Below are 11,503 nucleotides of genomic sequence, written 5' to 3'. Positions count from 1 at the left end.
TAATGATAATATCCTTTTATATAATACACTACCATGGCTGTCCGTTTGTCTGTCCAGGACTTTAAATCACCTGTAGCTCACACACCAACCATTCCACTATATCCAAACTACAGGGTCACGCGGTCTGCTAGAGCCAATCCCAGCCAACACAAGGCACAAACCCCGGGCAGGGTGCCAGCGCACACACACGGGACAATTTAGAATCGCAAATGCACCTAACCTACATGTCTTTGGCCTGTGAGAGGAAGCCGGTGCACCCGGAGGAAACCCACGCGGAGAACATGCAAACTCCACGCGGGGAGGACCCGGGAAGCGAACCCAGGTCTCCTTACTGCGAGGCAGCAGCGCTACCACTGTGTGAAATTTGGTACACATATACTACGTGACGTCTACTATCCGCTTTCGGGGTGTTGATTGACCTCCAAGGTTATTCCTCTTTTTATTTTTACTTTATTTTATTGTGGAATCAACTCACGGCAGCGGCCAAAATGGCAGCCATGCGGCGCATGCGTACAGGCACCGTTCTCATTCCCTTCCACCTTCGTCGTCACTTCCCCTACCTCTTCATATCTTAAATCATTTAGAGGCAGATTGAAGACTTAAGTGCCAGCTTAAGTGAAAAATTAAGGAAAACGTACCAAAGTACTAAGTAATACTGACTTCATCAGTTTTAACGCGAAAAGATACTGAAGAGAAGAAGCCTGCCGCTAGGGTGGAAAAAACAAGAGTTGCTCGAGATGCAGCAAGCGCATCAACCTCTGAGCAAACGAATGCTAAATGTACAGAGAAAGATGAATGCTCAAGTCAAGTGAATTCATTGCACGTTATCGTGCAGTGCACCGTTACTGATAAAAATATAATGATTGGTTTACTCCTTAAATATCCATCCCCATATCTGAGTATAGGCTACTAGAAAGTCTAGGGGAGACAACTCCAGATTTTTTCTGGTGCTACACAACACAATGTCAGCAGCAAAAAGCATGCAACAAGGGAATTAGTCTTTTATCCTATGGCTCAACACATCCATAACCAGATCAAAGAGGTAAGGACTTAAAAATGATCCCCCCTGGTACATACCTATTCTAACTGAGATCTTGTCTGTTACCCCAACACTCCCTTATACTTATATCCTAGATAATCCTCACATACAGGTACTTCTCTGGTTCTGTTTCATGCTCCTCCAGACCTCTTGGCGTTTACGGTGTTGAATTAATAAGCATTTATCATAAAGAAAGAATATGATAATTATCATTATCATTATTGAATACGATTAAAGGACGGAGTCTATACACGTTTAAAGCCATACCTTCCTTATGTGTAACGTACGGACATCCTAGCCCGCCTACACCTGACCACGCCCCTCCCTGTGTCCTGCTCAGAGCCGAGCTGTAACTGCTGATAACGGGAAGGCAGCCCTTCGGCATGCCATACTACTCTGCCCGCCTACTCGTTGCAGGTGAGTGCCGGCAGCTTTTGTTCCTTATTTGAGGTTATCGCAGTACATCGAGGCTATCGGGCTACAGAGCTCAAGTGAGGAAGCGAGCGCGCGCAGAGCCGCCTTTTGAAATCACTTCAGCACTTCTTTGCTACCGGCAAAAAAAAAAAAAAAAGAAAAAAGAAAGAAAGAAAATAAACCACAACAAACGAGGAAGAAAGTCAGAGTAGAATCGCTAGAGCCGACGAGGAAACGAATAGGCTAAAGTTTTGCACCTGTGGCACAATACTGGGACCTTGACGACAGGCTGCTGCTACCAGGATCTTCACTTACTCGAGTGAGAGCGGGGGTGACGAAAAGTCTTAACACTTCGCTTAGTGATTACTAACGATTTGGTAGTTACTTTCCTGGAAGGTAGCGCGTCGGACGTTGGCGTTTAAGGTCGCGGACAGCACGGAGATTAAGGAGCTTAAAATAGTTATTAGCGGGACTCTAGTGTAATATGAAGGGATATCTACGTAATTTAACATATCGGGAAGCGACTGGGCTGAATGATAACATAACAAATGAAATTATTCTCAAACGGGCTGCCAGTACGGCCGTGAGGGTAAGTAGCATATCCCGGTAGCGCTGGACAAGACGTGGGCGCAACAGTGGCGCAGAGGTTAGAGTTGCGGATTCGAAGTAAAGATTGCGTGTACTAGGCTGTGCTGTTATAATGTTCGAAGTATGTATGTATGAAGTTAAATAGTAACCCAAAGCTGACGAGGTGGATACGTAAGTGGCTGTGCCTTTCTGTGGTCTCGTGCCCCCTCCGTCATGAACCCTAATACAACAGGTAATAACATTTATTTTAATAGCACATTTCCATACACGGAATTTAGGTTAGAGTGCGTTACAAGATGGCAAATAAAAAACAAAACTAATTAGAAATGAAGATGGTTTAGATGAAGAGGTGAAGAAAATTTCAGAAGGTGCACGATGAATAATGAGCTGAAATTAACGTTTAATGTGCACCACCTTTTGCCTAATGGAGAGAGACCACTCCGTAAAAGGACTAACAAAATAAAGTGCAGCACAATCCTTATTATAATAATGAGGAAAAATATATTATTGCAGTGGTGACTATTGATAAACTGAAGTAATGGAAGTACACTGTTAAAAATACTTGCTCGTAAATGGCACTTTACTGGGTCGTGCGGTTCCTGTTAGAGCCATTGCTTGACAAAGATACACTTTGTTCTGTGAAGGGTTTTTTGAATATGAAAATGGTGCTTTGTGCTTTAAAAAGTGCCCCTAAACATGTAGGGTAAAACAGAAATATTTGATGTGGAGTAGGGTGGTAATTACATTTATATATAGCTTTATTAACCTACTTAAAGCCTTTATGTAGATAGTGGGGTACCACTTCAACCACCAGCAATGTGCAGCATTCATTTGGATGATGTGATGGCAGCCATTTCTTGGCCAGTATGTTCACCACACGTTAACTATTAAGTGGCAAAGGGGTGAAATAATTAGCCAAAGAGACCTAGCAAGATACTAACAGATCAGGTCAAATTTGACTTAAGCAATGTTATGCAGGAAGTCTTTTTAAAATCCAGAACCTATTAGTATTTCACAAATCTGTTACTTATTCATCTTTATATATGAAAACGGTTATGGATGCAAATCAATAAAGGCTCGTTTTGGAACCTTCGTAAGTGTGGTCCTTTTGGGAACCAAAAATGATTTCACTGTGGCAGTTTCTGAAGAACCACTTTTGTTTTTAAGGTGTGCTGAAAAGTAGTAAGGCTTATCCATAAGTTTCACCTACACAAATTTCTGTATATTGAGGTTAGTAAGATAATCTGACCAGTGAGTAACTTGACTCTGTGTTATTTTAGAAAAATGAAATGATTATGATTGACAGGCTTGGTTGGGCGAAATTGTTCTAATGTTCTGATCAAATAGCTAATAGCGTTGGTGAACACTGGCAATAAAACTCTACATAGTACTAAGGCCAGTAGTGGTTAGGTGAGAAGAAACGTTCGGAATTAAAGAAATTCTGACACGGTACGAGACAAGAATGGTTTCTAGCAATTGTAAAAATATTCCAACATAATGCTGGTTGGAGGTAATCAGGAATATTAAAGAAAGTTAAGTATAAGAAGGAAAATGATGGAAAATATAATCAGACTTAAAAAAAAAAAAAAATCAAGTCATGATAGTGTGCGATGAGGGCAGATAAAACGCAAAATAAAAATGAGGTGAACATCGAAGTAGGAAGTGTAATTAAGAGGTTTATAAGTCATTTCACATAAAAGGAGGTACACAAGTGAGATTCAGGTAAGCCTTATATTGGCCATATAGGGAAGTGACTTTAATTAAAAGAAAATGCAAACGGAGAACTTGACGATGACTAAAACAGTATTTTATGGTGATGTATTACAGCTCAAGGTTCCCTGCCTGGTCGTTTGTCAATGTGTGGTTTTCGTATTTTCCCCTTGTCTGTGTAGGGGTTTCTTTCTTATTTTTTTCCGTACCTCATCTTGATGTGTGCATTGGTTTAGTTGGCAATTGTAAATTGGCTTAGTGTAACTTAGTAGGCGCTTGAGTGTGTTCTGGGATGGACGGGTCCACTGTCCATGTGGTTAGTTACTTCCTTGCACCAGTGCTGCTGCAACAGGCGCTAGCTTAGTACAACCTTGAAGTTGGATTAAATACAGCATTGGGGTGTAAGAAAACACACAATGAGAAAAAGAAGGGAGACATAAGTGAATTGTTTGAAAAGTGAGGGAAGATAAAGACACATGAAAGAAGTAGCCAGACCATAAGATGAACAGATACACATTGGAAACAGGAAGAGAGCACACAGTTTTTGTAGACCATCTTAGACTGAAACAAAAAATGGCTCAGATATGCGATTAGTGGGAAACATTCTACTAAGAAGGACTGAGGGAATGGAAAAGCAATCCAGGATAGTAACCAAGAAAATGTTTTTAGGTAACATTAATGGAAGAGACTGAAAGAACTGGAAAAAGTGTATACCTAGAGTTTAATTTTGGGTCTAAGATAATTAATGATAAAGGCTAAATTCATATTAAAGTATTGAGTGAATATTAAATTAATAATTGGGTAGTGTAATCTATTTTCTATTAACCTATTGAAAAAGCTAATATTTAACAATGATTCAGATATTTTGCTTTAATAGAAAAGACGATGTTGCCACCTGTTTGAATGGAAGTGGATAGAACTGCACCCTGCCTTTAGGGTATCAGAGAGAACTTAATATTTAATCATCAGACCCTTCACACACAATGAACAAAAAGCAGCGTATCTGTAGCTCCAAGGTAAATTTGAAGAAGACAGTCTGCCATGTATGTACACTGTTTGGCTGTACAGAGATGGAGGGTCTTTTATGAATCTATACAGTGTACTGTATATCTACGTCTCGTGGATATTCCAGCTCTCCCCCAGCACATACATTTATTGTAGAATTCTGACTGTTTAAAGGTCAGCGTGATCCGAAGCAGTTTTACAATGGCAGTTAATTATCTAGACGAAGCTGAATTTTATAAGGATCTTTCTTTCTGTTTAAATAACACAGAGACGGATGAGGTATCACGATGTCTGTCTGAAGATTTGTTTTAGGTGAAAGTCTGCATTAAAAGTAGACTGCAAGCCACAATACTAGGCTTCTGTTTAAAAATAGTTCTGTGTAAGGGGGCAATATTATATATAGAGCAAATCTGTTGCAATGAAAAAGTATAGCTTTATTTATTAAACCTCATGAAATGAGCTAACTAGTAATGAGCTTGATTCATAACTGTTGTATTCCACATCTCTGTTTTGAAAATATGAGAGACTATTGAATTCAGGAAGCCACATCTCTTAAGGTATATGAAGCATATGAAACTTATCACTTACAGCTCCTGATCAAGTTGATATTTATAATGTGTTGGTGTCATTGAGGACTTCATACCACACAGTTTACCTTTTTTAAAACTAAATAACTTGCATTTCTTGTATATAATAGAATAGTACTGAGGTTTTGTGTTTGTACATACTGTGTACATACAGCATAGAAATATTTCATACTAACACCTTTGACTTTTGTGTTACTACTTTACACTTTCTCTCTCCTTAAAGTAATTAAAAGTTTAATCAAATGGTAGCCAATAACAATTTGTCTTTCGTGAATGAATGCATGGAAGTCCCTCGTTTCTCCCAGTAGCCCACCACATGCAGGTCATTTCCAGTTTGCACTGTAGAATTAGCAGAAGCCCCGCTTTTACCTGCTCCTGTCATTTTAATTCTTCTGACTTTCCTCTTTCACAATAAAATAATTCTGACAAACCTTCACAACTCCTCTACCTTTTCCTTTTCGGTGCTACTTTCTTCTTTGACCTAGAAGACTTGCTCCCCCTTAATTATTTAATCTTTGACATTCAATATTTAAATATTCATTAGACCATGCTGGTATTTTATTTCTTGGTGGGCAGGTATACAGTATATATAATCTTTCATAGTGGGACATAAGAAAACAAAAATTAACCCCACTGGTGCTCAACTCTGTTTGGGGAGGAAGGTGTATTAGAAATGCAATGTCATTTTATTTAGTTAATAGGTATTTTGCAATGCAATTTAAAATCACTTTAATTTTTCATGTAGCATTTAGTAGGCTGTTCGTTTGTAATCCATCCATTATCCAACCCGCTATATCCTAACTACAGGGTCACGGGGGTCTGCTGGAGCCAATCCCAGCCAACACAGGAACCAATCCTGGGCAGGGTGCCAACCCACCGCAGGGCACACACACACACACACACACACACACACTAGGGACAATTTAGAATCGTCAATGCACCTAACCTGCATGTCTTTGGACTTTGGGAGGAAACTCGTTTGTAATCACGGACAGTATTAGTACTTTGCTTGAAGAAACTGCAATAATGAATCTTTTTTACCACTTGCACTAATCTCTGAACAAATGAAACATGCTCATCGTCAAGAAATGACGTGGTGTGTCTGAGGAGAATCCATCAGAAGAATGTTTTTCTTAGAGTTTGTGCGATATGAGAGTTTTTAGATAATGCTGTAGGCAAATATGTGTGCTTGTTTAAATCATTCTGGTATTTAATTGTCTTTGATTTAAAGTTGAGCTGTAATTAGTGTGTATCTTTTAAAACTGTTTCCTATAGATAAGGCAGAAACATTTCACCCTGAGGTGCCAAGGTTCTTTGCTATCACCTAGTGTGCTTAGCTTTATCTAACGTTTATTAAATACGCTGTTTATAATTCAGAGCCTTGCTGATTGTGGACACATGTATACGTCACCTTAGATACACACTAAATGTGAATACTCTCGAGCTCTATTAGCAGTCCCTTATTTTGTAAATAAAGGCAGGAGGAGTTTACGTGTATTTAACAACTTAGTTTCATATGACGTGCAAATGATGTAAAGTTGAAGGAGAGGAGGGAATAGAGCAATCTGAGACCTTTAAATATGTAACTGCTGCTTGGGTGTATTAGTTGAGATATTTAGCTAATACACCTGCTCTTTATTCTGCATCATAGAATGGAAGAATTTCTGGACCACTGGCTATGGCGTGAAGAATACTGGCTTCCACCTGGTGTAACATGGAGAGACATGGTTGGAACGGGGGACACACGCTATCCACTACCTCGAGACCTGCTTTTCTCTCTCTCGCTCTCCTTAATCTTCATTGGTGTTCGCTATATCTTTGAGAGGTAAGGATTATGGACACTAAGATAGTGGGGTAGGAATTGATGCCATCTAGCAGTGTTGAGCAATCTCACTTTTTGGCAGTCTAGAAGCTTTGCTGTCTTCTCTTCCCAATATTCAAGTTATGGATTTTTTTCACAGTAGTAGGAATGTCTGCTCAGTCCCTATGGCATTAGAAAGTATTCTGGTTTTGAAATTTTCCCTTTCTGAACTTGTTTGAGTGTGATCTCAGTAGATTCACACTTTAAAGCTTTCCAATATCCATTCATCAACTTCATGAATGTAATTTGGATAAGGTGTTCACGTTTAATAAAAAGCAGGATGCAGTCAATGGCTACTTGGCTACTGAACTGGAGAGCGTGTCTATTTTTTTTAAACCTTTGGAGAGGTATTGAAGTAGGCGTTGTGAAATTAAGCATTAATGCATGTAAAACAATGACCGTGATGAGAATGACAGATGGTCAGAGATGTTTGAAAGCACTGCAGTACAGGGAGAGATTTGCCAAATAGTTTTTATTTTTCACTCTCCCCAAGGTCTGCTGATATCCATGATAGTGACAGGAGTCATGGTGGAGCTGCTGCATAGCCATTTGAACATGTTATGCTGCAATTGTGTTTAATTACAGATTGTTGAAAGTGTAGTATGTCCATGAAAGGTCTAGTGCTGTAAGGAATAATCTGCAAGCAAAGACTGAGTTGTACTGTAGTAAATCTAAACCCAGATACTGTATTACTAATAGAGTTGGAAAGTTCTGCTGCGTAGATTAAGTGTGGATGAAGTTTATTTTTGATGGTGTTAAAGAGTATTAAAGAGGTTCTGAGTATCATCCTTCAAAATGGTTCCTAAAGGGTGCAACATTTTCTGTTGTGCAAAACTGAATATTAAGCAAAAGTTGATCAAACTGAAGACAATAATCTGATGATTTTAAAGCAGACTGGTGCAAAGTTTTAAAGAAAAGGTTTATGTGGAATAGTGAGGTGGATTGAAAAATAAAGAAGTCTGTGTGATGGTTGTATAGGGAAGGTAACAGAGGGAGTTAAAAGAAAATGGGATTGAAAGTAGTTGATTGCACGGCAATGGACGGAGAGACGGACAGCGAGAGAATTTTTGTGGGCAAGTGGCTGCTATGACTGCCATTCAGCCAGGTTAAACCGAGGTTGTTGAAATGATAGTCGTGTTTGCATTATTAGCTGTTGCCACTTTTCTGTATTTGTAGCACTAGTATGTTAAGTACAAAGGTGAGGTGATATACATTGAAACTATTCAACAGCACAGCCACTCTGCCACACCTTCTATCTGGACATGAAGTGAAAGCGGCCACTTTGCATTGTGACATCAATAGACTTAAAACATATATATTCTTTGGAAATGAAGATAGTCGCTTGCCAGGTGACGTTTGTTGTGCATTCTGCCTTACAGTTAGTGGAGCCAAGGCCTGTTTGTCTTCCTGCATTCCACTTTCTTTTGAGATCGGTCTTGTGAGATTTACTCGTTTCAACTCCGTCCATTCAAGCTGCACGTGACTCACTGTACAAACATGAACTACTACTGATCACTGTTTGCTGTTTTTTTTTCTTATTTAGTTGTGGTTACTCGCCTAATGCCATTGCTTAATGTACTATTTCTGGAGAGACTCGTGCCTCTGTCAATATTTTCTGTTTCTCCTAACAACACAGTAGCTGCTGACTTTTTAAAAATGTTTCTTTATTGGTAGTTTAGCGTTATTATTGGTGTACTCTAAGGCAGTAAACTTTTAACAAGTACAGTAATGATACAGGCTAACATACATTTGAACATCTGTCATCATCTGTACTAAAAGCATGCTGTCATGGTTTTAATCCTTTGACTAAACTGTCAAACCAGAACTCTGTTGAAAAAGAAAATATTATTAAAGATGTGAAACAGACTTTTACATTTTAGAAAAGATACGTATCACATGGTCTAGCCATAGTGGATGAAATGCAACAATTCCACCCATCTGAGCACATCAGTTTCCATTCTTTGTGACACAGGGGTGATTGGCACAGAGATTTATTTTCTTGTTAACCGGCTTCAGCTGCTACCTATTAGCAAAGGTAATTTGATTACGTTTTAGTGTAACCCGTTCCTCTGGTGCATGATGTTTAATGCTTCAGTGGGGACTCCTGCTTGGAGGACTGAAGTCTGCTGGGAGCAGAGCAGTGGGTACAAGCAGCACGCAGAGTCACCATCAGGAATATATCGGTCCTCTTCTCTAGTTCATATGGCTTCTTGGTCTGTTATTTACTTAAACAAGCTTGATAACAATTTTGGGTGCTTGGGGAGTAGTTTAAAGCAGTCATATTGCAGCTGTGGCTTGCTTCAGTTCTCCAGGGTACATGTTGGCCCGGTAAGTTACAGCAGTGTTGAGCTGCACATTCAGTAGGTAAGGTAAGAAATGTGTGCTGACGGCCAAGTAGCACACCACTTCTTGTCCCCAGATGATACAACTGAGAGAAGAGAGTTCAGCTGCTTCATGTTTACTTGGCACTAAAATGAGGAGGATCGTCTTCTGCACCACACAAATGTGTAACAGTTCCTACATTCTCATCTTACTTGTAGCCAAGTGCTTTGTTTTCTTCATCTTTATTGTATATATGCACTGTGTTTGTTGGTCCTATCAAGGACACCAGTGTTCTAGCCATTGCCATACATCCATTGACTGCACCAGATACTGCCGTGACTGCCTATTGTACAGATAACAAATGGTCACTTTGGAAATGCTGTCCCAACTTGCAGCTCCAGGCAGTGGAATTGAGCCCCCCAGTGAATTGTTATTTTTATTATTGCATGTTGTGTGTTATCTGTTTGTTCTGGCTGTAGGACAGATATGAGGAAGAGGAAATGCAGTATTTTACTAAGAATATGTGATCTCATTAGGTGGGTGGCACTCCCTCTGAGCAGGCAGCTTGGAGTGAAGGACAGAATCCGGATTGAAGTACCTAAAAATGTCAGACTGGAGGAGTATTACAAGAAAAGGAGCAGATGTCCCTCAGAGGTGGGTCCACATTGTATTACGTCAAAGCATCTATGAGTTTTTCCTGCTCCCAGCTATCCCTCTTCCACCATTTCCCTTTGCTGCATTGATACACGAGTATTATCTTTCCTTATCTTAGTAGTGTACAGAAACCCAAGTATGTTTATTTCCTTTAGGGCTGGACAAGACATTTTTCTGTTTGTTTTAATCGGTTTTGACTGCCTATCAAGTTGCAGGTCTGGTCTTTCTCCTAATACCAATAACTGGTTTCCACTGGTAGGTAGCTGTTTACTAAAAACAAATGAGACCTGCAGGAAAAATATTCTAACTGCTGTTTTGATTTCCATTCTGGAAAATTCACCAGCTGCTCACGTAATATAAAATAAGCATTTTATGCATTGTCGTGGCTGCGTTGTTTTTCAGCTTTATAGTAGAAAATGCTTACATTACTGGGTGTGCAAACCGACACAAACTGTAAAATGAATTCTGTGAATGTGCCTTATATAAACCATGACTCTTTAGTGCACTGCAGGAGAGCTCCAGCTTACCTTAGGTGAGGGCCGTTTGTTACTTGACACCAAGTGAATCATAAGTTTCTGGAATGAGTTTGTCAGGCCAGAGATACTTTAAGGCTGTTTGTGTAACTTTATATGAAACTGCAGACAAATGGCTGAAGCTACATTATGTGTCATCATTTCAGTTATCCAGAAATCAGGTTTTGTAGCTTTTACTTCTTTTCTTCATGGTGCTGCTGCTATTGATGCTTTGGTTTTGTTTTCAGGGCTCATTGCAAGTCAGACAGGAAAGTAATGTACACCATTGTTCAGTTGAAAACCCCACATTTGCATTGCAGAGAGTGAGAATAAAGCAGAATGGGCTTTTATTAATCGGTGTTGTTTGCATATTCTGCCTTTGGTATTTTTGAATTTTGTCATGTTCTCTGATCATGCAATTGCCTTTGTATTTGTCTATGTGACTCTGAAATAACATTTTTTTTTTCTTATTTGCAGCAATGGGTACATTTACACTATGACAAGGACCAAATCTGACTTGATGCAGTTCAATGTAATTGAAATCACAGAGCAATTTAGTTTGTGTTGAACCCAAGGTTTTCTTATGTACTCCTGTGCTATGTCGCAACAGACATTTTGGTAGGGATTTGTGATTTTAATTAACTTCCTGGATGCAAATGATCGCCAATTTAAGAAATACTGTATTTTACATAATTTACAGAATTATTCTCAGTTGTTTGTATAAATGCTGTGTGCCTCCTGTTTGCTAATGATATTCAAATTGGCAGGGACAGTGAAATTATGAAGTAAAGTACATCCAAGTTGTAAGCAC

At 39.3% G+C, this 11,503-nt stretch overlaps 1 protein-coding gene across 5 annotated transcripts in view; it reads left to right on the top strand.

The window, feature by feature from the left end:
- Positions 1-1,337: 1,337 nt before the first annotated feature.
- The window catches only part of LOC120537672 (ceramide synthase 2-like), a 33,791-nt gene continuing 23,625 nt past the window's right edge, over positions 1,338-11,503 (top strand). For 2 of the 5 annotated variants that reach the window (XM_039766779.1, XM_039766775.1), the window contains exons 1-3: positions 1,464-1,772; positions 6,995-7,168; positions 10,063-10,180. In XM_039766779.1, coding sequence (XP_039622713.1) covers positions 6,996-7,168; positions 10,063-10,180 — 291 coding nt within the window. In that variant the 5' untranslated portion in view covers positions 1,464-1,772; position 6,995. The other 3 variants (XM_039766776.1, XM_039766777.1, XM_039766778.1) reach the window with 3 other exon arrangements.

Source organism: Polypterus senegalus, chromosome 10 (genome assembly GCF_016835505.1).
Source record: "Polypterus senegalus isolate Bchr_013 chromosome 10, ASM1683550v1, whole genome shotgun sequence".
NCBI lineage: Eukaryota > Metazoa > Chordata > Cladistia > Polypteriformes > Polypteridae > Polypterus > Polypterus senegalus.
The sequence above is the reverse complement of the archived record's forward strand: the minus strand, read 5'-3'. Positions and strand labels throughout refer to the sequence as shown.